General features: G+C 49.2%; 1 protein-coding gene across 4 annotated transcripts; it reads left to right on the top strand.

Annotated features, from left to right (window-relative positions):
• Positions 1-518: 518 nt before the first annotated feature.
• LOC102113967 (interferon-induced very large GTPase 1) lies at positions 519-21,214 on the top strand. 4 transcript variants are annotated; one of them, XM_088052929.1, is made up of 2 exons: positions 519-638; positions 12,845-21,214. In XM_088052929.1, the coding sequence occupies exon 2, from the start codon at positions 12,847-12,849 to the stop codon at positions 20,179-20,181; it is 7,335 nt and encodes a 2,444-aa protein (XP_087909055.1). In that variant the 5' UTR covers positions 519-638; positions 12,845-12,846; the 3' UTR covers positions 20,182-21,214. The 4 variants fall into 4 exon arrangements, with proteins under 4 accessions (XP_087909055.1, XP_087909054.1, XP_087909056.1 ...); XM_088052928.1 differs by lacking the exon at positions 519-638 and adding an exon at positions 3,360-3,462; XM_088052930.1 differs by lacking the exon at positions 519-638 and adding an exon at positions 9,535-9,551.
• Positions 21,215-27,643: the final 6,429 nt, after the last annotated feature.

Genomic DNA, 27,643 nt, shown 5'->3' with positions numbered 1-27,643 from the left:
TCTCCATATTTGGGTAAATTGTCCAATTACAGCTTCAGGTTGGGAAGTCCCATCCTCCCAGACTGCTCTCCTCAACTCGCTGCTGTTTACGCTTTTTTATGTTCCAGCCATCATCCCCAGGGCGTCTGCTGCATTTTCCCTCCCGAGGTCAGGCGGAGACAAGCGTCTCTGAGCCGCCACAGCGCTCTGCAGGCGCATCCCAACGCCAAATTCCTTCTTCTCCCTCTCCAGTTTCCCACTCCGATTTTGGTCAGCTTGTTACTCGAGATCTCCTTCTGTTGGCTCAGGGAGAGGAAGCTTTTCTCTGCTATTCCATGGGATCCTTCCCACAGGAAAAACAGTTTTCCCAGAACTGCTGTAGACTGGGTCACCAGCCCAAGGGTTTAAGGATAGGCTGCTCCAGTTTGGAAGCAAGGGCCCTCTCTCTCTGCCTCCGGAAGCTAAATAGGGTTTGGTTTCCTCCAGCTAAACAAACACGCCACAAATATTCAGTTTCAGTTTCACCTGGCTTAGGGTCACGGCATTCTTGTGACTCAGCCATCTGAATCGGATCCTACGGGGCTGCCTTTTGGGGTCCCACCCTGAGGTCCAGAGGTTGCCTCAGTTTTCATAACGGGTCTGGCTTCATTCACAGAATTGTAAGTCTGCACTAGCTTCAACTTTTTCTCACAGCTTTTTTTTTTATTTCTCTCTCTGTTCCTCCTGTAGCTGCTTCCTCGTCTGTTCTATTTGCAAAGACAACAAAAACTCATTTGCTTCCCCTCTTCCAGTTCAGTCTTCACACCTTGTTTCTCTTTGACACTTTTTGGTATCAGTGAGCAGCTTCCAGACCGGAACATTTCACAAATAATTCCTTTATCTTTGTCGTCCTTTGAACGGCCTCTAGCACAGTTTGAATATTCTTCCACAGCTTCCTGGTCATGCCAATTATCCTGACGCCGAGAAACTGAGGCTTGGATTTATCCCGTGGCTTTGTGAGTAGTTAAGTGATACTTCTTGCCATCCTCATGGCTATGCCAAATTGTCACGGACGGGTGTGTTCGAGAGTGCTTAAAAAATCACTGGCAAGGGTATGAGCAAAAGTCAGATTTAATATTAACCAACAAAGCACAACAGGTTCGTTGGCAAGATTCTCTCACAGCTAGGGCACAACAAGGGAAAGCAAAACCAAAACCAAAGAAAATGCAGACAACCAAAACAGAAATTAATTGGGAATTATCTGGGGGGAGTGTGTGTGTGTGTAAAGACAAGGATAAAAAGGATTATGGTGGGCCTAAAAGCTTAACAACACCCAAATCTAACAGTATTTTAACTAAAGTTACACCTCAAGTCTAGTAATTTACCATAGGAAAACATTTAACTTAGACACAACTTAAATTACAACTCAATTTATAGAATTATAAAATTCAATTATTTATTAAATAATATATAATTATACAATTATATTACATTACATTATATATTATTTATAGTATATTATAGTATATTATAATTATACAATAATTAGAATATATATAATATGTATTATAAATAATATATAATTATACAATAATTATTATATATTGTTATATTATAGTATATATTACATTAAATATTATTAAATATTTATTATTCTTAAATATAAATATTAAATAAATTTATTATACATTACATTGTATCATATCATAGATTACATTGTCTTACAATATATTATATTATATTATATTATATTATATTATATTATATTATATTATATTATATTATATTATATTATATTATATTATATTATATTATATTACCTTATATTACAAAACTGAATTATTTCTCAAAGTTAACAACCCCACAGAGCAATAACACTCAACATTTAACCTAAATTGTAACTATAACTTTGACATCAAATTTAGCAACTTAAGAAAAGCACACCCTAGCAACAATTAGTTAATGTTTAACCACTTACCAGAAGACCAGCACTGACTAGCTTTTAAGTAACTATAACTATATTTATATAACTATAACCTATAACTTAACCTTACAGGCCTAGCTTACTTAGATATCTGAGGGGCTTAAACATCTATGAAAGCCTTCTATAGATTATATATTGATATTTGTATATTATACATAAATATACCTATATTATATACATAATATTTTATATTATCTATCCACAGAATTAATTTAATTATTATTTAATTAAATATTAATAACTTAATATTAACAATTAAATAATAAGAATTAGTCATTTACTATTAACAATTTCATTTAATTAAATATTTAATTAACTAGCCATTAATTAAATAAAAGTTAAATAAAAGAGTTATTATTTATTTATTTGGCCAAACTAATGCCACAAAAGAACGTTTCTACTTTCACACCAATAGTTGATTATTTTGTTTTATACTTCTTTGCCGTACTGCAGACTTTTTTAGACAATCATATAGTGACACACAAAACTATTTATTCTACTTTAAACTTCTTACTGCCTTTGTAACTACTTCTGTAGCTTAACTTTAAAACTTTCCACTACTTACCTTAATGTCTTTCCATTTTCAGCAAACTCTAATTCTGGCTTACAGCTTTAAACCTGGAAGCCTTTTCCAAGGTCTCAGGTGGAACCCTGTGTCCACACCTATGTTGGAGTTTGTGTACTCAAGATATTGAGATTTCTGTGCTTGAAATTTCCAAAACTGTGGTTTTGGGACAGCTCAGAAGGGTCTCATTTTGGACTGCAAGAGAGCGGGCTTCAGGCATGACAGTGTTTCAGCCTGGCCAGAGTCTGGGTCGGCATTTTCTCTGAAAGTGTGAGAACAGGGATGCTTTGCCATTCAGGCCAGAGGAATATTTCCCAAGGCTGGTCATAAGAAAAGCAGGAGCTTGTTAGCAGCCCCTGGGAGCAGACAGTGTTTCTGACAAGCTCAGGAAGAGCTGAGCCCAGGTGCTGTTTTCAGGGCCTACGAGGCATTTTCTGAGCTCACACTACAGCCTGGAAAGGAGGGAAGTGGGGGAACGCACCACCACAATCACTGCACTTTTATCACTGCTGAAGCAAACTGATAGATGATGTAACAGGAGAGAAAGTTATGGAGGATGAATTTCTGCATAAATTCATCCCTGAGAGTGGTGCTGTGCTCCCCCTGCTCCTTTTCCTGATGGAACACCAGCCCCAGGAAGGGCTGAGAGCCTCACCTGCCCTCCAGGTACCAGCACAGCAGTTAAAAGGTCTGTGCAAAGAGCTGAGAGTTCTCTGAGAAGCAGCTCAAACCACGGCCGGTGAAGAAATCGGGCTCTAACTCAAATAATCGGACTCCAAAAGAGTGGTTTCGCTTTCACACTCGGTTTTGTCAGAAGCGTGATTTCCTGGAATTGCCCCACTGCCTCTGGAAGACGAAGCCGCACCCATGGGAGAGCCGGGGCTGCTTAAAGAGGGGCTGGGATCGGCTTCTGGCATCCCGGGAGCTGCGGGGCTCGGAGGGAGAAGGAGAGAAGGTAGGGCCCTGGGGAGGAGCTGTGCGGCCGGGAGCAGCGGGGAGCGGGATCTTGTTGCTCTCGTGGCTCCTGTTGCGGTGTTTTGGCACGGCCGGGGAGATGGCAGGGCAGGGGAAGAGCGCTGGGAGGGCAGCGGGCGGGCGGTGTCTGCTCCTCCGGGGGCTGGAGGAAGCCGCCGCTGCTGCAGCCGCTTTGGGGGGCTCGGGGGAGCCGTGTGCGCTGCGGGGCTGAGCTGGGAGGGGGCCGGGCTCAGAGGTGGGGCCGGAAGGCTGCTGTGCCCCCCGGATGGCAGGAGCCGTGGCACTGATGCCGGGGGCAGTGCTGGCCCCGAGCCGCTCCTTCGGCCGCTGGGCAGCTCCGTGGGGATGAGCGGCAGGCACGGCTCCTCCTGCCCTGTCCCCAAGCGCAGGGGCTCAGTTCTTCCTTTTGCTCCCCATGCAGGGCGGGTGGCATTCTCCTCTCCTCCAGTCGGAGCGTCACCGCGCAGAGCGCTCTGGGCTCTGGGCCAGCCCCAGCAAGGGAGCGCTGTTCCCAGAGCCCCTTTCTTTCCCTGGGACACGGCTGGGGAAAACACTCTCGGGGGCTGTGCTGTGGAACGGCTGCACGCATTCCCATGGCCGCTCCTGCTGCCAGCCTTGCTGCTTCCCTCCTTTGCTTCCAAGGAGGAGCTCGATCCCGAGTTATGTCCTGAATGTGCTCAGTGCCTCTCTGTGGGCACGGACACAGTCGCATGGGCCTTTTTCCTATTCCTTCAGCAATGGGAAACCGTGCAGGGACTGCCACGGGTGCCTGGGGGCGGCTTCAGGGCTGGAGTTATTGTTGTCCAGGGCGGCCTCTGGCTCCTGAGACTGAACCAGCGCTGGCAGCGCTCTGGTGGGAGAGAATTTGGGAGGGGACAGGGCTGGGACAAGTGGCCAGAGTGGACGAGCTGCAGAAGTGACCCTGAGGCATCAGCTCCCTTCCTGTTCCCCTGGCTCTGCCCCCTCCACAGCTTGTGTGCTGCCTGAGAGCACAGATGTTCCCTGGACAGCCTCTCACCCAGCAGCGCCCACCAGTCCTTCTCCTCAGGGATGCTCTCAATCCATTCTCTTCCCAGCTCGTGTCTGTGCCGGTTGTTATGAACGCACTCAAGAGAGTGATATGGTAAAAAATTTATTAATTACAGCAAGCAAGCAATAAGCAAAAAATCAGCGCTGGGCGGCAGGGGAGTCTCTGCTCCTTCGGCTGCCGCACGTCCGATTTCCGTGTCTTCCCTTTTAAGTGGTCCGACTTCCGGGTTACGTTGTCCTTTCTCGGGTGTCTCTGCGCATGTGCCTCCGGTCACTGGTGGTCGCTTTCTGCCTTCTGGTGGTCGCAGGATGAAGATCAGGAGTCTTCCTCTTTTGACCTTTCCTCACTGTTCTCCTTTTAAGGCTTATCTGAGTGGCTTAACTTTCTGGAATTCAAGAGAGCTTGCAAGGTTGTTCTCATAATTATACAGACGTCAGCAGCAGCCTTCAACCTCATCCCTATTACACAAAGCATAGTTTTGCAAAGCATCGTATCTTACATGTTTAGGCGAACAAAAGGGTCTCTATTTATTACAATTCTCCCCTTTTTCTATTGCTTACTTTTGTTCGTTAATTCTTTGTAGTTCTCTTTTACTTAACTCTAAATCATCTTCTGTCTCTTCTTCATTTAAGGCTTCATATTTGGCTCGTATTAGCATAAGGTGAGCTGCTTCTAACCTGCTTCTCACAATGCTAATGATTTTTTAAAAATACAAGGTCCAAACATAAGTCCTAAGATTAGTAAAATTAGCGGTCCTGCTATAGTAATTACAGGGTAATTACAATATCTTCTGCCTGGATTAGAAGCTGGGCACATATATAGTACCTTATACCCAGGCGGTTTATAACTAGTACCCTTCCACTCAATGAGAGAGTCTAGTGTAACTTGAAAGCTAGGGGCTTCAGAGGTGATCTGTGATTGGATAACGACCTGGTCTTCCCATCGGATTAAGGACCAATTGAAGGGCTCGGGAGTCTTGCTTGTACTAATATTAAATGTGCTAATTAAGATTATAACTGTTACTGACTTCTTTAATGAGAATTGGCTTCCCCTACTATAATAGAGGCTTTTCCTTTGTGAGGTGTCAATTTGGATTCCCCAGAAATTACTTCGCTGGGTTGTCTCATTCCCACTCTTGTGGCATTTCCAGAACCATGATCCTTTGGTCTCATGTATATTGGAATGCTTCCCTCCACGGTTTTTTACTCCTCTGCCTCCCTCGTCGACCCGGTTGCCTCGGGACACAGGGTGTACCATCTTCTCGACAGCAAGAGTACTCTTCAAGAGGGGAATTATTTCCTCTTTTATTAATTCTTTGTATGTATTCTTCTCAACTTTTATGCTTTATTAAAGGGGTATAACACCCTAATTTCTGGAGCCACCGTCTGCACAACCCAGCTACTACATTTGCTACAAAAGGCGTAGGTTCGTTTGGATGATAACAATAATACAAGGGATTGACCCCTTTTGAGTAGATGGCCCACCACTTCTCTGATCCCTTTTCAAATTTTCCTGCTTGTATTCTAGTTACTAGAGCCCAATCAGTGAGATCCCTCTGGGCAGTGTAGCAAAAGTTACACACGCCTCTTGGTGGGTAGCCTCTATGACACTGGGTCCACCAGAGTTCTTCACATATTATATATTTATAAACAGACAAAAAGGTAACAATTTTGGCATAACGTACAGCCTATTTTAACACCTCTATTATATATTTCCTCACCACTAGATGGAGGTATCTTATATTCTATATAAAAGCCTTTATGGAATTTATTATTCATAAGTTTCTAAGCAAATTAATAGTTCTGGGATGTTATTTTGTTCAGGATATCTTAAGTCTCAAGTCCCAGCCGGGCTACCCACTTCTCAGTTATTAGATTTTAGTGGTTTCACAGGTCCTTTTATTCAACTCGCATGTGTCCAGCCTTTTTTCTGCTGTTCGAACTGCAGAGTCAGTTGTTAGTAAGACTTGATACGGCCCCTCCCACTTCGGTGTTAGGGGATTTTCTTTCCAACTTCTTATCAGCACCCACTCTCCGGGTTGTACCTGGTGCAATATAAAATCCAATGGTGGTCTTTGAGCTAGCATCTTTTTTCCCACAATGCCTTTTTAAACTTCATTAATTTTATCAAATACTCATTGATATATTGATCACTCACATTTGGATGTGTTTGAACTTCTTCTATATTATAGGGCATACCGTATAGCATCTCAAAAGGGGAAATTCCCAAATCTGCCCTTGGCTGGGTTCGAATATTCAGAAGGGCCAGTGGAATACACTTGACCCATTATAGTTTTGTTTCCATTACTAGTTTAGTATGTTGCTTCTTTATTTCTCCATTCATCCTTTCCACCTTTCCACTTTCCCTGAACTTTGAGGGTGCTAAGGGGTGTGTTGTTCTCACTTTATTCCTAATACTTCTGGTATTAACAAAAAAATTCCTCAACTCACTTTTTGACTCTGATTCTATCATCACATTTTTAATAACCCCCACTTCAAAGGGTTCCCCCTTTGCCCCTACTACCATAGTAGTTTCTTTGGATATACTACATCCTTTAGGTAAAAACTGAATTGTTGATCTCTCAGCTCCAGTATCTACCAAGAATGTTATTTCTTGGTGCTGGGGACCCACTTTTAACTTTATCAAGGGCTCTTTCTGATGTTCTCGGGTCCCCATAATAAAGAGCCCCTGACCCCCCCCTAATCTTCTTTAAACATCTTTTCATCCTGGATTCTTACCCTACATTCTTTCTTAAAGTGTCCTTTCTTTCCACAGTAAAAACAAACTTTAGTGTTCTGTCTTTCTTTTGAATCTCTGCTTGGTCTCTGTTGTTTCCCTTTCCAGGTTTGATCTCTACTTTCTCTCATAGCAGCCACCATCATCTTAATTTGCCGCTTCTGAGCCTCCTCTTCTCTCCTAACATACACTTTTTGTGCCTCCCGCAACAGCTCATCCAAACCTCTGTCTTGCCACCCATCTAATTTTTCTATCTTCCTCCGAATATCCTCCCAGGCTTTTGCCACAAATTGTGCTTTAAGCAATGCCTGCCCCAATTGGGTGTCTGGATCCATTCCTGAATATAGTTGAAAATTCTTTCTTAGCCTTTCTAACCATTCTGTAGGAGTTTCATCTTTCTTCTGTCTCTCATTAAAAGCTTTATTGATATTATGACCCCTCGGGACTGCTTCCCTAATCCCTTGAATTATAATAGTCCTCAAATCCTGCATATGTACTCTGTGCGCTGGATTTTGATGATCCCAATGGGGATTTTGGAGGGGCCATTTTACATCTGCCAGTGGTCCCTGGACATGCTGAGCATCCCAAATGCGCATTCCTTCCCTTCTAATCATGTTTTTCTCTTCTGCCGTAAATAAAATATTTAAAATAGATTGTAATTCCTCCCATGTATACATATTGGGTCCTAAGAATTGATCCACTCTTTCTGCAACCCCCAATGGGTCTTCCAGCAAATGCCCCATTTCCTTTTTGAACTCTCTGACATCCCCCGAACTGAGAGGGACAGATATAAACCCTATTCCAGCTTGGGGACCACCCATTGGCATTTCCCTTAATGGGAATAGATTCTCCTGTTTCCTTTTATATCTACTCCTGGTAACAGGTCCCACATCTGGCATGTTTAAATCCTCCTCCTCGGGGTTCGGAGGGGGAGGGACCCGTGGAGGAGGTGGTGGTACAAATGGAGGGGGAATTATCAAAGTATTCTCTTTCCGAGGTTTCTTTTTCTTTCCCTTCCCCTCCTCCGAATTCTCTGTCAGCTTAAATATAAAATCCTCGGGATTTACTACCCAGATCTCTGCATAAGCACTTTCCTCTGAACTAAAGGGGATCTTTGTGTTCACCCAGGAATTTAACTTTTGTCTAACCCAATCTTCGGTTGATCCAAATATAGGCCAAAATACCTTCTTTGAAATTTCCTTTCCTCCCCATACTTCTACACAATAATGAATCATTTTTGCCTTATCTTTATTTTCTGTTCCCGGGAAATACTGCCAATTTTCTAACATATGACCTAACGGACTATCTCTAGGTACCGGTGGGAGTTTAATAGATACAGGGGGCTTGCTTTTCCCCTGCCCCATTCTTCCGGAGTGCCTTCCAAATCACACAGTCTCTTTCGCTTCCCCTTGTTCGTGGCCCACGCCCTCGCGGGCTAATGGGAGACGCACTAATTAAGGGTCCGCTCTCACTTGGGGAATCTGGCTGCCAGTTCCCCTCTCACACACACACCACGTCGCCGCACTCCGGGATCCCGACCCCGACCGAACGGTTCCCCGTTATACTCACGCGTCCCACGTCCCGCGTCTTCGTCCGGACTCTGTGCACAGATTTTAAGGGGTCGACCGGTCTCCCTTTTGCTTATTGCTTTAATTTTAGGTTCGTCGGTGCAACCGAGGCAGAAACCGGCCCCCCCGGGCCGCTAAATAATAGCGGGGCGCCCCCCCGGTAGTGCCGAGAATCTGTCCTACAGATTGCATCCGAGTCACGGCACCAAATTGTTATGAACGCACTCAAGAGAGTGATATGGTAAAAAATTTATTAATTACAGCAAGCAAGCAATAAGCAAAAAATCAGCGCTGGGCGGCAGGGGAGTCTCTGCTCCTTTGGCTGCCGCACGTCCGATTTCCGTGTCTTCCCTTTTAAGTGGTCCGACTTCCGGGTTACGTGTCCTTTCTCGGGTGTTTCTGTGCATGTGCCTCCGGTCACTGGTGGTCGCTTTCTGCCTTCTGGTGGTCGCAGGATGAAGATCAGGAGTCTTCCTCTTTTGACCTTTCCTCACTGTTCTCCTTTTAAGGCTTATCTGAGTGGCTTAACTTTCTGGAATTCAAGAGAGCTTGCAAGGTTGTTCTCATAATTATACAGACGTCAGCAGCAGCCTTCAACCTCATCCCTATTACACAAAGCATAGTTTTGCAAAGCATCGTATCTTACATGTTTAGGCGAACAAAAGGGTCTCTATTTATTACACCGGTGTCTGCTGGGAAGCCAAGGCTGGGAGCAAGGGGAGCATCTGCTGTGAGGTGGGTGAGGGGAATCAGAGCCCACAGGCCTTGCACAGATTGCCCAAATTGGCAGGAATTCCCCAGGGAAAGCTGCCCCTGAAGGCTCTGGAAGGCTGCAGGGGCCCTTGGATCTACCCCTGAGTCCAAGCCCCTGAGATCAATACCTGTGCTGGTAAGGGAGTTGTGGCCTTGGTGGGACCGAAGATGAATGGTCAGAAGAATTTTTTGCAGTGAATAAATCTCTCCAGTATCCAAGTGAACTGAGACTGGGAGAGTTTTCGGGATTATGTTTACAGTATCAAAAACCCCAAAGGCTGAAAAGCAGGTGAAAAGAACAGGCAAGGAGACCAGCTCCTTTTTAATGCCTTTATTGAGGTCAGCTCTAGCTGGGGGCCTGAGGGGTTGCACACACCACCACTGCTCCGGGTGGATGACACAGAGGAGGAGGTGTTCAGCTTTGCCACACGGCAGAGCTGGGGTTTCCATCCTCACAAGAGTCCTGGGGTTCGTTGCAAACCTATTGTAGCCATGCATAGAGAGTGTTGGTTTACTTATGGCGACGAAGCCCGCAGCATCTGTAAGTGGCTCAACATTCTCGTCGTTTAAAGTTCAGTTTGAGCCATGAAGGGGAGTCAAGCTCTAGGGGTCTTTAGATGTTAATTCCACTTCCCCTCGATGCAAACCCCCATGGGAGTTTGCTCATTTACATACTGGCTGGTGTCATCAGTTGCCATTAGGCGGTGCCAGGAGCAGCAGAGGCAAGACAAGACAAGGTGCATTTAACAAAGAAGGCTGTCACAACAACATCGGGCATAAGGTATTTAACAAAGGAGGCACCTTATGGTGACAACATTAAACTGGGTTAACATCTTTGTATACAGATCATGGCATCACATTTTGCTCTTTACACAGGCATCCAGTAAAAGGGCCAGGTCTGTTAGGGTGAGAATCATGGAATGATGGAATGGCCTGAGTTGGGAGGGACACACCAGGGTCCTGGGAGAAGCAGGATCGAAAGCTTTACTGAAATCCAAAAAGCGCAAATTAACTGCCTCTCCTTAACTAAGTCCATGGGTTAATGTGCTGTGAAAGGAAATTCAGGGTGAGGTGCTGGACTTTCCCACCTGAGTCCATAGTGGCAGTGAGTCATGACTGCCTTGTCCTCTGAGGGTTTTTCAATGAAAAGTGACCTGCAGTGATGGACCTGGTTTAAAAGACAGGTGTCTACCAAGGAAGGCGGAGACCACCCTGGAATGGAGAATATGACCCTCTTCTCTCCATATAATTTTAACTTTGAATTTATGGGGATTTCATGCAAAGCTAGGGGAAACGGAACAATAGGAATTTCCTAGAGTATATCTATATACATCAAGGGCAGCAAACAACAGCAACAACCAAAAGCAGAAAGGCAAAGCCAGCCTTGTGTCCCTGCCGAGCCCGCGCCGCTGGGCTGCAGTTCCGGGCACGGCCGGCAGGGGCGCTGGTGGCTCCCGGCCGGGCCGGGCGGGTGCGATGATTCCCCCGCGGCTGCAGGGGGCGCTGTGGCGCGGGCTCGGCCGCCTCTCCGCTGCCAATGGCGGCTGGGGCGCCGCGGAGAGGAGAGTTGGCTTCCCCTGCACAGCCCGCGGGGAGCAGCCGCTCTCAGTGCCGCTGCAGGCCCGGGCCGGCGAATCCAAGGGTAGCAGAACAGCCGGAGCAGCGGGGGCTGGCCGGGGGATCGCTCCTTTGCGCGCCTCACCGGCCATGGCCGGGCCTGAGGCCGGGCCTGCTGGGGCTGGGGGTGCTCCCAGCTCGCAGCGGCTCTGGGCTCCCAAGCAGCAGAGGAGCAGAGAAGCAAGCTGGCAAGCCCTGGTCATGGTGCTGAAGCAAGAAAAAACCAAGAGGGGAAAAGAAGGAAAAAACCATAGGGGAACAGGAGCTCAGGACAGACCCACTGTGCCGCATGGCCCCTGTGTTGATCACCCCTGCTGGAAGGAAGAGCAGCCCCTGGCCCCAGCCCCACCCAGAGTCCTGGGCCACCCTTCACACTTCGTCATATTCCTGAGTCAGGGGGCTACAGTGACAGCTCCAGACACAAACCAAAACTGAACTGGCTCTGGGTAAGAACCATCCCCAGGACAGGACCCCAGCACCTTCCAGAGCCGTTTCCCAGGGGCCCTCTGTAATTCACCCCTGAGCAGCCTGAAGCCTGCTCCCCTCAAGGCCAGGGCTGAAGTTTGCTGACATTTCCTCCTGTCACCAGAGATTTTAAGTTCAGTGGCCATGTGGTGGCCGTGGGTGAGATGGCCACCAATGGGCGCTGGGCTGACAAGACCCTCTGTGGTAACGAGCAAGAGATCGCGGAGGGCACCTGTCCGAGTTGGCTCCCAAAATCTCCAGTCTCTCCTGAAGGGCCACCAGGATACCCCAGGCACAGCTGTGGGCAGGGACAAGGTGGATTTTCCCCCTGATCTGGGGTGGTGGGTCCTGACTGTGCAGGGAAGCAGCTCCTGGGAAGAGGCGTGAGTGGGGCGAGGAGGGGCTGCGCTGGCAGCTGGAGCAGGAGCACAGCTCAGAGCCCGTGTGGCCGTGCCTGGCGTGGGGGGATGTGTCTGGGGAGTGTGGGGTGCCCTGGGGGGAGCGTGTGAGCACTGCCTCCAGGTGCTGGGAGCAGCAGGCTGGGCCAGACAGCGAGCAGGGCAGCCGTGGGACTGGGCAGAGGGTGCAGGATGCAGGCAGGGGTGTTGGATGGGCAGAGGGGCTGTGCCAGTGCTCGAGGGAGCCGGGAGTGCTCCTCGCTGTCTGCTCTTGTGTCGTGAGGGGTTCTGCTGGGAGGATGTGGGCAATGGTGAAGGCAGCAGCTTGTCCAGGGCAGGTTGTGCGGCTGAGTGAATCAGAGTGTACCTGTGTGTGTGTGAGTCTGTGTGTGTGCCTGTGTCTGTATCTGAGAGTGTCTCTGTGTGTATGCCTGTGTGTGTTTGTGTTTTCATCTCTATGTCTCTGTGTACCTGTGTGTGTGTTTCTGTGTCTGTGTTTATGTCTATGTGCCTGTGTGTCTATTTCTGTGTGTGTCTCTGTGTATCTCTGTGTTTGTGTCTCTCTCTGTGTAGTTTCTGGGATAAAGACTGAGCTTCAGGGTTGATCCTGCACACAGGAAAGCCACAGGCACATCCAGTGTGCTGGGAAGGGGACCCTGGCTTTTGTGCCATCCCAGGTCCGGCTCCAGCAGCCGGGTGGGAGCAATCCCCAGGGCCACAGCTGCTGCAGAGCCTCTGCCAGAGGCTGGGGCCTCTGCCTGCACCTTAGGGAAAGTCTCTTTTCTTCCTCCACAGCCATGGCTTCGCAGGAGGTCACACAGGAGGGGGATACAAAGGCACAGCTCCTGGCAAAGGCATTCCAGGATGAAGGGCTGGATGCTGGATACTGGCTGCCCAAAGTGTCGCAGATCCTGGGAATTGAGTGCAGAGAAGCTCTGCAACATCTGGAGTACGAAGACTACCTCAAGCTGGAGTGTGAGGTAAGGCACCCCTGGGAGAAGAAGGCACTCCAGAAACTCCTGAAAATAAGAGACGACAAAGCAACCAGTAAAGATGTGCAGAAGGAGCACATGGAGAAGAGAAAGGAGAAACAAGAATTGGCCAAACAAGCCCTGAATGATCTGACAGAAATGCTCAACAGTCGCACCCACAGCCAGGATGCTCTGAGGGAGAAAGCAGAGACTGTGTGGCAAGCCATGGAGATTCCCAAAGAGTTCTGGCCAGCACCAAAGGAACCCTTGGCGGATATGCTGGAGAGCATCCAGAAGCAGCTGGAGCAGCAGGAGCTGCCAGCAGGCAGGAGAGAGAACATCCCTGACGCGGAGGTGCTGAGGCGGGCGTCAGGGGGACTGGCCCTGCAGGGCATCTACAGAACCAGCAGACCTGGAGATGCGCTGGCAAAGCGAGATCAGCTCCTCAGGGTTCCTGAGGGATTCCAGCTCGCCGGTCCAGAGCAAGGATCGCTCCTTGAGAGGAAGGACTTCTCCTCCTCTGCAGCAGAATCCTCTTTCACCAAGTCCATGGAGCAGCTGGGGTTCAGCATGAGTGTTTCTGCCAAATGCAAGTTCTGGGGAATTAATCTGGGAGTGGGTGTAGATGGCAGCAGCTCCTCACAGTCACAGGACACCCACCAGTCCCACTCTGAGCAGAGCTACTTTTGCAGCACCAGGTACCAGTACCTCCCTCTGGCCTCCTGCTACTTCCAAAGGCATCAGCTTTGCCTCTCGGATGTGGCTCTGCGGGAGCTGCAAGACATGGAGCCGCTTTTGAGCTCCACTCAGGAAGAAGACAACCCCACCTTGAATAGCATGTGTGAGAGGTTCTTCAGCAGGTTTGGGTCCCACGTAAACCAGGGTCCCCTCCACTTTGGGGGGATATTCTGGTGGAAGGCGTCTACTGAGAGATTCCGAGAGGAGCAGAGGGAAGAGATGAAGCGACAAACGTCTGAAGCTCTGAACAGCTTTGTCAGGGCCAGCTGGGGTGGCTTCCTGGCAAGTGCTGCGGGGGCCCTGGATGTTTCTAAATCCAGCTCAAAGGCTTCTGTCCTGGGAAGAGCCGGAGAGGGTTCCCATACAGCGATTCAGCTCTACGTGGTCAACACAGGAGGCCCACCAGACACAGCTTCTCTTCCTCAGTGGAGAACGGGGCTCGTGTCTGATAACACAACGTGGTGCGTTATTGACCGTGGGTTTGAGCTGATCCCAGTGTGGGATGTCATCCTGTACAATCACAGCAGGGATTTTAAGTCCGTGGGTCAGATGAGCAGAGCCCTCCGGGCTGCGTACAAAGCACTGACAAATCTGAGCGTCGGCAGCATTTTTGGAGAGGAACTGGGCAGTGCAGTGCAAGAGGCCAGAGATTTCATGAGGACTCTGAAGGCCTGGGAGGTGCCGGCGGATGAAAGGAAGCTGCTCATGCTGATGGAGCTAAAAGATGATCTGAATGCAAAAACCAGGAACCCCAGTGTGTGGATCAACGTGTGCCTGTCAGACAAAGCCCTGCAGGACTTCCTGGTGAACACTGTGCGGAGTTGCCAGGAGTCACCTCCAGAAAACACCAGATTTATCAAGGTAATATTGAAAAGCCTCCTGACTCCACATATCTACTCTGTCAAGGACTTCCCTGAGGCTTCCTTCATTATGCAATGGATCTTCCAGAATGAGCATCCGCTTCCCAAAACTCCCAAAGTCTCTGAGCTTGAAGACCTCATCAAAACACTGCAGCAAATGAAGGAGCACATCCATGCTGTCTCCTACGCACCAGGAAGCTCTGCTTCCGCCATTCATGAAGCAAAGCGAGAAGCGACCCAGACCAGCAGCCTCGCCATTTATTCCTTACTCCAGTGTCTCCAGGAAAAGGCTCAGAAGGACGTGGAACTGTTGGTGCTCTTGATTGTGAGCAGCACAGGGTACCAGGTGGAAAGCAGCACTTTTCAGCACCTCCTTGGACACCCAGAAATTGAGTACATGGCCAAGGAAATGGAAGTGGCACATGAGGAGTACGTGAACCTGAAGGAGCAGGATGCTGACAGAGCTGAGGCCTCTCTTCTGCTGAAGGGTCTGACTGTGACACCAGAAAGTCAAGGTCTGTCCCCTGGGCAGAAGAGGGAGCGTTTAATTTTCATGGGAGATCACATGAAAGGCTTGTGGTCCACACGGATAAAGAATCTGCTCCAAAAGCACAGTGGAGGTGAAGACTGGGAGAGGCTGGAAGAGGACTTGCATTCCTTGATCAGTGGGTGCTTGGATGACAACTGGGATGAAGAGAGGACGCAGAACATACTCAGAGACCTGGATGACACTTTTCCAGCACCTGAGCCTCCCAGTCATTCTCAATCCACCTCAGACAGCAGCCAATCCGAAGCAAATGAAGCCATTGCAAACCAGGAGTTCCTCCAGCTGCTCAAGCGCCTGGGACTGGAAAGTCACTATCCAAGAAGAATGGGGATGGGAGATTTCCACACCATCTGCAGGACATGTCTGCAGGACAGCCAGCCCAGCCAGGACACGGAACTGCCCGGTTACTTCCTGCAAAAGCTGTTAACCGTGGATTACCACCAGGTGAGGTACCTGACTTACTGGGATGAGATCAACCCAAGCCTTGCACCTGTACCACAAATCAGAAAGCAAGAGGACCAAGAATCAGATTCCTTTGAAAAGTTTCTTGATAATCTGATGGGAACAGCCCCTGCACGTGCAAGCAAGGACAGCCATGTGCACCCCATGGACCTGCAGATGGCCATTTTCCACTGCGCTGATGACTTCCTGAGACAGACCCTTGCAGCCAAGCTGGCCTTCTGCCAACTGGCGCTGCCTCTGCTGGTGCCCAACCCGTGCACTTCACACATCGAGTTCCCGCTCTATGCCCTCAGCCAAATCCAAAGGAGCTGGAAAGAGGTTGAGAAGTCAGGAGAGCAGGCCCAAACAAAGAGTTACAACAACAAACTCATCTTTCAGACACAGACACCTATCGTGTCCTTCATCCGCATTGGCAGCTCGGCCTCCACTTCCAAGTCTCAGCTCCTGAACGCTCTGCTGAGCGAACGCAAACACGACACTTTCTTCCACCGCCACTGCAGAGGCAGCACCAGGGAGCGTTTGCTGATGGAAGGGGTGGTGGAGATTGCCTGGTACTGCCCCCGTGGAAGCCCCGATGACACCTTTGAGCGCTGCGTGGCTTTCTGCAACCTGCATGGAGATGCCAGGGATCACAAAGCACAGCTGCAGTTCCTGCAGGAGATATCTGCTGTCAACGTGGCTCTGGTGTCCGATTCAGAGCACATGGACAGCAGGGGGAAAAAGCTTCTGCAGGACCTGTGGCAGTCACAAAGGCCTTTGGTTTGTCTTCTCACGGAAAAAGAGAACGTTGTAGAGGGCAAATCTGGCAAAATCATGACTATAGGGATCAGGAACAGAAACGAAGCAGAACTGGTGATCCAGCTGAGCAAAACAATTGGGAATCGCCTCGCAGGGTCTAATACACATTTCAGCCTGGACACCTGTGCAGACAAAGCTCGCCAGCACGGATTCATAGTGGATGCAGATCAACCCGGGTGTGTGGCAGCCAAAGCAAAGGCAAAGGAGCTGGTGGAGCTTCTGAAGAAAGAGAAGCTGTCTGAGATCAAATCCCAGCTGCTGCCGCTTCAAGGAAAACTGTGGTACCAGTGGTGCAAAAAGGACAAAGAACTCACTCGCTTGCAGGAGAAGGGGAACAAGAGCATTGAGCATCATCGCAGCCAAATTGAAAATGAGAAGAAAGCACTAAGAAGAAAGCAACTTGAGCAAGCTTTCCCCCTCAACCCACTGATGAAGTCATTCCTTGGCTTTCTCAAGGGCCAGCCAGCAGATACCAAGAAATATTTCCTGCAGTGGATGAAGGTCCTCATGGATGAGCTGTCCTGTGGTCGCCTTGAAGAACTGAGGAGAGTCTATCACGAGTTATGGACTGAAATCTCAACAGGAAAGAAATACAAGAAAAATCCCAGTGTGAATGCTGAGTTCCTGAGTTACTTGGATGCTCTCTCTGGTGAAATCAACAATTCATCCATTGGCCTGGAGCACCTTCTCAGAGAGGTAGGGCAGATTTATGAAGCTCTGCAATTAATGAAGACAAATAATTACAATTTTGCCAAGCTGCCAGAAATTGCAGCAGAGCTGATGGTTTTGGGTTATCCCGTGGAGCTGATGGATGGGGACGCTTCTTACCTGCCCTTGCGCTGGGTGGGAGCCATCTTTGACAGCTTAATGGGGAGGCTGGGGGACAAACGAGTGTTTGTGCTCTCCGTGCTGGGCATCCAGAGCACAGGCAAGTCCACCCTGCTGAATGCCATGTTTGGTCTGCAGTTCAGCGTCAGCGCGGGGAGATGCACCCGCGGAGCCTTCATGCAGCTCATCCCAGTGGGCGAGGAGCTGCAGCAAGACTTGGGCTTTGATTTTGTGCTGGTGGTTGACACAGAGGGACTCCGTGCCACCGAGATGGCCAGTAAACAGTCCCTGAACCATGACAATGAGCTGGCCACCTTTGTCATTGGTGTTGGTAACATGACTGTGATCAATGTGTTTGGAGAGAACCCGTCAGAAATGCAAGATGTTCTCCAGATTGCTGTGCAGGCTTTCCTGAGGATGAAGAAAGTCAATCTTTCCCCCAGCTGCCTCTTTGTCCACCAAAATGTGGGAGAAGCAACTGCCAAGGAGCAGAACATGGAAGGACAAAGGCGTTTGCAAGAAAAGCTGGATGAAATGACCGTGATAGCTGCTCAGCAGGAATTCTGTGACATCTCCTCCTTCAGCGATGTCATTGGCTTTGATGTCAACACCCACATTCACTACTTTGCTCACCTGTGGGAAGGAAACCCCCCAATGGCACCACCCAACCCCACCTACAGCCAGAACGTCCAGCAACTAAAGAGCAAAATCCTCCAGGCTGCCAAGAAGCAGTCGCAGCACAGCATTTTGAGGCTCTCGAGCCTGAAAGATCGTATTGGTGACCTCTGGAATGCTTTGCTGAATGAAAACTTTGTTTTCAGCTTCAAGAATTCCCTGGAGATTGCTGTGTACAGGAAACTGGAAAGTGCCTTTAGTCGGTGGACCTGGAAGCTGAGGAGTCACATCTTAGACATACAGATGAGACTGGACAACCGAATTCGGAATGGGGACTTGCAGAATGTCACCAGAAAACACCTTGAAGGGCTGGTGCAAAAGACAAGTGATGGCATTGAGAAAGAAGTGGAGAAGTATTTCAGGGAAGACAAAGACCATGAGACACTGGTCCAGTGGAAATCAGGCACAGAGCTGAAGCTGAAAGAACTAAAAGAGACTCTTCTCCATGAAATGAAGAAGAAATGTGAGAGTCTTATAGAGCTACAGAAGGAGCAGAGGAAACTGGATGCAAGGAAGTTGGAATATGCAGATGAGCTCCTGAGAAGGAGTAGGGAGCTGGCTGTGACTCTGAAAGGGAAGAGCCTGAGTGAGAGAGAACTGAGGGATAATTTTACTCTTGTCTGGAACAAGTGGATTGCCGAAGTCTCCAGTGCTGCTCGTCCTCTGGAACAGGTGGATATCGATGCAGACATCGAAGAAGTCCTTCTAGAGCACTTTAAGGAGCCTGGTTTCCATGCACGGATCAGGTCATTTCCCAAAGGCAGTGGATTTTCTTTCGACTTAGAGAAACATGTAATGAAAAAAGAGCATTTTCGCTTTACCTCAGATCCCAAGAGCATTTCCAATGATGAGGCTATCAACTTTCAGCACATCACAGACAACATCATAGCGTGTGTGAAGGCAAACATTGAAAAGAAGGAACAGGAGAAACGGGATTACAGTCGAAATTTTATCCATGAAATACTCAATGAAGTACACAACGGTGTGAACTCCGTCCCCAGCCATGCCAAATGTACTTTTAACAGAGAGTACAGCATAGCTTTGTCTCTGTATCTGTGCAAAATGGCAGCGGAAAGGTTTAAAGCCATGCATGAAGCATTCCAAAAGGCAAATGACCCAGTTGTGTACCTGAGCAGCAAGAGAGAAGAGTTCTTCCAATGTTTCCAGATGTCCTGCCAAGGAGCCTCTTCAATCACAACTTTTGCTGTTTTCCTTTGTGAGAAGATTGAAGCGGCTCTTCGCTGGGCGGTCTATGAGAGGACGTCTAAAGCCATTGCTGAGCATATGCAGGGCAAATTCCCAGATTTCAGGGGCAACAGAGCTGATCTGGAAGTTTGCATCCTGAGATACCTGGCAGAACAAGAAAATTTTGAGTATTTCATAGAATACATTTTTTTCCCAAAAGAATTTTTTCAGAAATACATTGAAACACGAGTTACGAATTACTGTCTAGGTAAGAGTGGGAGACTGGAGAAGTTTTTAGGTTCCTCCCTCAATCTTCTGTATGGAAACATCCTGTCAGCTGTTTCTTTATCAACCCAAATTGTCAAAGACAGAAAAGACAGAGAAGACAAAGTCTCTCTTTGGCTGGACGAATTTTGCAGGGAACTGACAGAAGTGATCAACTTGCCCAGAAGTGACCTGAAGGGCATCGAGCACCAAGAGGTCACAGACACTGAGTTCCTGAGCAGTGCCATGGCAGAAGCTCTGGATGACCTGAGGGACAGGCTCAGGAAAGAATTTGCTGGTGCTGATATGAGCTCATTGGCAACACAGCCTCACACCATCCTGGTGGAGCAGTTTTCGGGGTGCTGGGAGAAGTGTCCCTTTTGTAAGGCTGTCTGCACAAACACCATGCAGGGACATGATGGAGACCATCAAGCGGTCTTCCATCGCCCACGAGCTTTAGTGGGAGCCACGTTGTTTATACCGGTATTTCCTGGCTTCGATTTTAATACACGCAGACTTAGCATTGATATTTGTTCCAGCGTTGTTGCAAGTGACATGGAATTCAAATTAGATGATGGTCGATGGATTCGTTACCAATTATATCGTAATGCAGGACCTCCTTATTCCAATTGGAACATTCTTCCTGATTCATCAATGCTGGCGTACTGGAAATGGTTTGTTTGTCGTTTCAGGACACAGCTGGAAGCTTTGTTCAAGAGAAAATTTCAGGCTGAAGGAAAAATCCCTGAGGCATGGCAGAGAATTACCAAGCAGGAAGCATTGGCCGAGCTGGACAGGCGTTAGGCCACATCCATGGGAAGGAAGAACCACAAGGGCTTTGCAGTTTAGGAGAACTTTGTAGCAGGCTCTCCACAAAGTCAGTTACAATGATGATGTTCTCAAGCCCAGTGAAGAGAATGGTATCCAACTGCTCCCACGTTTGGTGAAATAAGGAGTGTTACTGTGGCTGTCGCTCAGGAACTCCCTTGCTTGATGAGAAAGCCAAAATCCTCTTGCCTTCTTGCCAAAAACATTTCCCTCTGCTTTGTCCTAGAGCCAAACCAAAGCCTCTCGTTGTGGCGATTGGCCTCATGGCCAAGCCTGAGCCCGAGGGCCAGGGCAAGGGCAGAGGCAGCACTCAGAGCACCCCTTGGCTCAGGTGCTGTGAGACAGGAAGAGACAGTGCCCCCAAGGCAGTTTTCCTGCAGCAAGGAGGTGTCCTGCTCGGAGAAAGAGCTGCAGGACCTGAGGCCAGCTCCACGCTGGCTGCAAGCTGGGCTGATTGGCTTTTGGGTGTCATCCTTCCCTCCCTCACTGCAGCCTCCTGGATCAACTGAGGCCATTCTCCCAGCAGGAGCTGTTGTGCCTCTGGGCTCAGGAAAGCAGGGACACGATGGCCCCGGGGCTCAGGCAGTGCTTTCACTCCCAGTCTCGGAGGTGCTGTGTCTCTGTCCAGGGCAGCCGCTCCTGCTCAGGTGCCTGGGGCTGCTGCCCTTCCCTGCAGCCCTCAGGCCTGCAAGGAGATGCTCCTGCCCTTGGCCTCACTGCTGAGGAAAGCCTTGGGAATGCCCCATGTGGAGAATCCTGCCTGCCAGCACCTTCCACAGCAGCCCTCGGGGCAGTGCTGGTGCTGTCCAGGCAGGCTGGTGGCACTGGAGCCGTGCTCTGGAGAAGGTGGCACCAGCTGGCTCTGGCCCAGGCAGGCGTGGGGGCTTTTGCTGTGCAGGTGCTGCAGCCCCGCTGGCAATGCGAGGGCCAAGCCCTGCTGGAGAGCTGGCTGAAGGGCTGCTTCAGCCTCATGCCCTGCAGGCTCTGCTAATAAAGGAGTTGATTTGGACCTCCCTGCTCTGTGTCCCCTTTGTGTTCAGGACAGACACAGCTGGGGGTGACTCGAGACAGGCAGGGGACAGGGGGTGGCACTGGGTGAATTCCTAAGGCCTGAACAACGGGCCCTGCCTGAGGCCTGAACGTTAGGCCCTGAGCCAAAGTTGCCCAGTGGAAGAACCTTTCCACCAAAAGTGATGTGTATCCACTCATTAGGGAAGCATTATTAGCCATATGATAAATGTATCTGCTCATTAACAAAGCATCATTAACAATATGATCTCGTCCACTTACCGAGAGGGGCTCTCCGTTCCTTCACTGTGACAGGGGCTCCCCAGCTGATGTGTGGAGCTGGAGGATGGTAAAGTCTTGGGGTAACTGGAGATGTAATGTGTGTCATCTCACTGTATGCAATCTTTTGTAGTAATGTTGACGTGCCTTGCTGAGATTGCCATCCTTTTGTGATTCTTGGCAGTTTTGCACTATAGTAAATGACACCTATTCATGTAAATTCACCTATTCATAGCATGATGTGAGAATGTCCCTCAATGGAGGTGATCACATTTTATTCTCAAATAAAAAGGCAAAAGGGTATTGGGGATTCAGAGTCTTCCTGACTTGCAGGAGACAACCAAGCTCCCTGGTCTCTGACACAGGGAGAGGCTTACAGGCGTGGCAGATTAAATCCCCTGGAAAAGAGGATGCCCTGGTGGCAGCAGGAACTATTAATCACAAAGTTTTTTTAATCACAAGTTTTTCATACAGATATAACTTTGGTCCATTTATGTAGCAGGTGTTAATTCTCCAAATATAGCTTCAGGTAATGAAGTCATTTTCCCCCAGTTTGCTCCTCCCCAACTCACTTTTGTTTATACTTTTTGGGGCCTGAGACAGTAGGTTGTCCTTGAGTTTCAGGCCAAGAGGAATTGTTTTATCTGAATAAAATGGTAGAACAGCTGAAAGACTATGGAGTTTTACAGTTATACCCTAAAGCAGTACAGGATCTAAAAAATATAAAAGCTACATCTTACAGCATCATTCTTCCTCCTCTGAACCCAGCTTAAAGCTACAGGAAACATTTCTGGGCATAGAGCAGAAAACAAGGAAAGAGAGTAGCAGCATAAAATCATCCCTAGACCCTATTTCCTCACAAATAGCACACTGATCTTTTCCTAATGGTCATCACTGAAAATGTCTTCAACCTGCTCTGCCTCTTCCCCAATAATTCCTCTCTCTCCTCTTGTTTTTGTTGTATCTATATCTAATCTATATATCTATATCTGTGCATCTATATCTAAACTATATATCTATATCTAATCTATATCTATAGCTAATCTATATATATCTATAACTAATCTATACCTATAGCTAATCTATATCTATAATATATATTTCTATATCTAATCTTTATCCATATATCTAATCTATATCTGTATCTATATCTAATCATCTATATCCACTTATATATATCCTAGTAAGGAACATGTATTCCTTTTCCCATGTCTGCCCAGAAGCCCAGTAATTCCAAAGTTATAATAATCAGGAGGGAGGGGTTCATCTTTCCATTCCAGGCAGGTTTCACCTTCCTTGGCAGACACTTAAACCAAGACACTCTTATCATTCCAGCTTCAAGACAATGCTCTAGTTCAGGCTGAACAAAACCAGGTTTCTGCCCTTGCTCCTTTTCCTCTGGAAACACCATGGCATCTTTAGCTACAACACTACCATCCTTCTGCTGTAGTGAATGATGGCACAGTGAGAAATAAATAGGTATATGATACTTCATCCCATTTTCTGTCCCAATGACAAAAAACATTAATTATAATAAGGTGTTATATGTCAAAGTACCATTCTTTGGCTATTTTCCTTCATTGTCTAGTGCATACACTGGCCACCAATGGTTACAGTATTCTTCCAACCATTTTCTTGTCAAGGAGTCTCCATCCACCCCCTTTCCCCAGTATTTCAATATATGGCCGAACAGGAAGTTCTTTAGAATTCCCCCTTCAGCAAATTGACCTGATTGATGATACAAAACTGCAACAATAGTAAAATTTACCACTCACACCACAGACCTTGAAACAAGGCACCTGTGTAAGCTCCTGACAAAACAGCCAGCACAGCTTTCAGCACCGTGGGAGTGAGACTACTGCAACCCACAGTGTAACTTACCTTTACTCTTCCTTTTAACCCAGTCCTGGGAGGATTTGCCACCATCACTTAAGGACAAGTGCACCCTTCATCCCGCTTAGTAATGCTGTAAATTCCCAGGGGCCTTGCCTTGAACTCACCAGATCCAGAGAACGGAGGATCTCCCTGAGAAAGCCTTTGGCGAGTGCCGGTGTCCTCTCGATACTGCGAAATCATTGAGTGTCAGAAGCACATTCCCACCTGGATCACCAGAAGCTGTCACCAAAATGAAGCCCCTAAACCCTAGAGAGTATTAAGAAGCTGCATCTCTTTATCGCAGCGCTGGGTGCACGGGGATAACCCCACCTACAATGCCTGCCTGGCTCAGGGGGTTACAGCTGTTTATTAACCAGAAGGATCCATACTCATTACATAGGCGGTTACAGAAGATTCCAGGATCTTCCTAATATGTTTGGGGTTTATTTTCATCTTTTACCATCTTTTTGGGGCGCTTGTCAAAGACAAGAAGTGGGTGGAGGGTCCAGAATTATATATGGGGTAAGAGGGGGCGGATCTGAGGGCCAGGATCCAATGGGAACGGGTAAAAGTGGTGCAGAGGCGGGGTTAGGGACAGGAACAACCAATAGGAAAACAGGGGCGGAGGATTGCAGTAAAACTGGGGCCAATGGGGACCGGGAGAAGGGAGAACATTCTAGTGAATATACATAAATGGTAAAGGGGGGCTGAGCAGGGTGACATAAACTTAACAGACCAATGAGTGAACAGATATTAACATATAACTGCAGAGATCCATGGCCGAGAGGCTTTTCTTACCCCAGTCTCAAGGGGTGTTGCTTGTTCCCACCTTTCCAGGGTCGAGGACTGGGGATTTTAGTCATTGGCTCTTGGGCCTTCACACCTCCCTGTGGCAGGGAGTGGGATGAGATGAGCTTTCAGCCCTTTTCACCCCTGCCACCGTACTGATTGATGATTCAGTGACATTAAGGAGGTGCAAACAGAGGATCAGCTTCTTGTCTCCCGCAGAGCTGCAACATCCCTGCCCTGGGCAGGGTTGGAATCCAGCTCTCACCTTCAGGTACCTCGATTCCCACAACAGGATCTTTCCAGTGTTCCTGCAGCCCTGGGTCTGTTTCAGCAGGAAGGTGGGAGCAGCCCCAGGAAGGTGGGAACAGCCCCGGTAAGGTGGGATATTCCCGAGATGATGGGAGCAGCCCCGGGAAGGTGGGATATTCTCGAGAGGATGGGAGCAGCCTCAGGAAGGTGGGAGCAGCCTCAGGAAGGTGGGATATTCCCGAGAGGATGGGAGCAGCCTCAGGAAGGTGGGAGCAGCCTCAGGAAGGTGGGATCTGCCCTGGGAAGGTGGGAGCAGCCGGCACCGCCGGCACCCGGTGCACTGCCGAAACCTATTGTCGGTAGCAATCCCTTAATTCCATTACACCTACCGCAGCAATCCGCTTAGGGGAAGCTGTGGAGAGGCTGAGAAAGGAGGAGGCATCGTTTAAATACACCTAGGCTTTATCCCGGGGCACGGGAGAGGCCGCAGGGCTCTTGGGCTCTGCTCAGGGTTTGCCGCAGCCTGGAGCCTCCTCCACTGCTCCTGGGACAGCTCCAGCCGCAGACCTGGCACTGCTGTCACCTGTCCCTCGTGCTGCTCTGAGCTCCCCCAGCCCAGCTGCTCCCCCACATCCTGCAGACGTGTTCCGAGGGCTGGAGCCCCTCTGCTCTGCAGCCAGGCTGGGAGAGCTGGGGGTGCCCACCTGGAGAAAAGAAGGATCTGCAGAGAGCCTTCCAGGGCCTAAAGGGCCTCCAGGAGACTGGAGAGGGGCTGGGAGCAAGGGGCTGGAGGGACGAGAAAAGAAGGAATGGCTTCCTGCTGCCACAGGGCAAGGATAGATGGGATATTGGGAAGAAATGGTTCCCTGTGAGAGTGGGGAGGCCCTGGCACAGGGCAGCTGTGGTGCCTCATCCCTGGAAGTGTTCCAGCCAGGTTGGACAGGGCTTAGAGCAGCCTGGGATAGTGGAAGGTGTCCCAGCCCATGGAGTGAGATGGTCTTGAGTGTCCCTTCCCACCCAAATCACTCTGTCACTTGATGAATCCATCTCTGCCTGCTGCCCTCCAGCCTATCCCAGCTCTACCTTTTCATCATGTTCATCAGAAAGAAAAGACAAACATCAGTAAAAGGTGTGGAAAATTTTATTCTTTACTGAACTTTATTAATTTTCTGTTTGGCTTAAACACAATAAATATTTCAGCAGTAGCGTTGAACAGACTGGAATTCACACCCCCTGCAGTACCTGAACCTCCAGACTCTGGACTCAGGGAAAGCCATCGGGGTCCCTGGGATCACAGCATCTCAGTGTGGGCCACTGCCAGCATCAGTGTCCCCCTCAGCCCAAGGGACAGGAGCTGTGTCCCTGCTGGCAGGGAGGGATGGGGGCAGATTTCAAGGTCTCCAACCAGCTCTGACCGAACGGGCTCTGCAGGGGCTGTGGCCTGAGGTGATCGGCACCTTGGACTGTGAGCAGGAAATCACCCCGAGAACTTCTGCTCCTGGGGCAGGGATGGCCCAGCCACTACCTTGGAGACCAGCCTAGGGATTTCTCCAGCCAGGTCTGACCACACCTGGATGGGCCAGAGGGTCTTTTCCACAAGCAGAGAGATCAGCAGCATAGCTCCCATTGTCACCATGGAATCATTTGGGTTGGAAAAGCCCTCTAAGCCCAAGTCCAAACATTCCCAGCACTGTCAAGGCCAAAGTGCTGTCCCATGTCCCCAAGTGCTGCTCCACCCCTGCTCTGGGCAGCTGTGCCATGGCTGGAGAAACCTTTCCATGCAGGAATTGCTCCCAGTATCCAACCTGAACCTGCTCTGGCCCAGCCTGAGGCCATTTCCTCTGATCCTGTCCTTGTCCCACCAAGAGCAGCCTCTGTGTCACCTCAAACACTGTTTTGATGTAGCTCAGAGGTAGAGTGGGCAGAATCAGGAGGAGCCCAGGCTGGTTTCCCAAGGGTCCCCATTCCTGGGGACTTCCCAGCTCTATCAGAAGCAGGCATGGCTGCTCTCAGAGGAGACTTCAGGGGCCTCACTGGAGCCGAGATCAAACCAGCTCTGACTCCCAGCTGCAGATCCTTGATAGGCCAGGAGGTGACACCAGGCCAGCTCTATTTAAGGAGCTTAAAGATGTTCCCAGAGCCGGGAGCTCCCACTTCCAGTACGCTGCTCCTGGCTCTGGCAAAGCCTTGAGGCAGGTGGATGGTGGGTTACAAGGAGAGGCGGCTGCCAAACCCCACTGTGACCAACCAGGGGCTCCAGGAGAGCTGGAGAGAGCCTGGAGGGACAGGACACAGGGAATGTCTTCCCACTGCCAGGGTTGGATGGGATTTTAGGAAGGAATTGCTCCCTAGGAGGGTGGGCAGGCCTTGGCACGGGGTGCCAGAGAAGCTGTGGCTGTTCCATCCCTGGAAGTGTCCCAGGCTTGGAGCAACCTGACCTAACAGTATCCCTGGAAGAAGAGACAACACAGATCAGCTCTGCAGCACCAGGCAGGAGGAGCTGAGGAACCAGGACCTGCCCTCTCCATCCCCAGGAGCAGAGCCCATGGGAAGGGCAGAGTGCAGCCAGTGACCACCAGCGTGGAACATCCCCTCACGGGCTGTTTCCCAGAACGCTTTAATTCAAAAAGACCTAAACCCAGGGTGGGCAATAGAAGGGTTGGTTCTCAGCTGCCACACAGGGTTTGGTCTCTGTTTCTATTCCTCTCTCAGAATCCAGGAGCAGAAACCACTGGATTTCTTAGAGCCAAATGAGAACCCCACTCCTCGGCAGCTGCCTGGGCACTGGGATGGGCTCTGCTCCATCCCTGTCCCCACCAGGCACAAGCCAGCCCAAACCCCAGCACTGATTTAAGGAGATTTTTTTCTACTTTCAAGGTGCAATAAATTAAGGCACCAAAGAGCCAGAACTTCCCCAAGAAAGCCTGTGCAGAGGAAGCAGTTCCAGTTTTGGACAGGGATGTTTTTTCTACACACTGAGACTTAAGCTCAGACAACCTCACCCAGCCTCAGCAGCATCCCAGCCCTCAGGGGCCCATGGGAAGAGACAGAACAAGACAAGTGCCAGGTTTGGGAGCCCAGAGTTCAGCTGGAAGCCTGAGGGAACAGCTCAGTTCTTCCTTGGTTGGGCAAACACAAAACTAGACAGAGAATCATCCAACATCCACATTTTTCAGTGTTGCCAGCCCAGCTCTGCTATCTGAACAAGTCTCACAGGAAGCTGTGTCCCAGTTGAAAA

The sequence above is a fragment of the Pseudopodoces humilis genome, chromosome 3 (genome assembly GCF_049639895.1).
Source record: "Pseudopodoces humilis isolate 2021_Gansu_Grassland_sample_001 chromosome 3, ASM4963989v1, whole genome shotgun sequence".
Lineage (NCBI taxonomy): Eukaryota > Metazoa > Chordata > Aves > Passeriformes > Paridae > Pseudopodoces > Pseudopodoces humilis.
Note: the sequence above shows the minus strand (reverse complement) of the source record. Positions and strands in the feature narration are given on the sequence as shown.

Coding starts and splice junctions, on each gene's coding strand:
- LOC102113967 (XM_088052927.1), top strand. CDS start 11,816: ATGGCCACCAATGGGCGCTGGGCTGACAAGACCCTCTGTGGTAACGAG. Junction 11,967..12,844: donor CAGCTGTGGGCAGGGACAAG/GTGGATTTTCCC, acceptor CTTCCTCCACAG/CCATGGCTTCGCAGGAGGTC.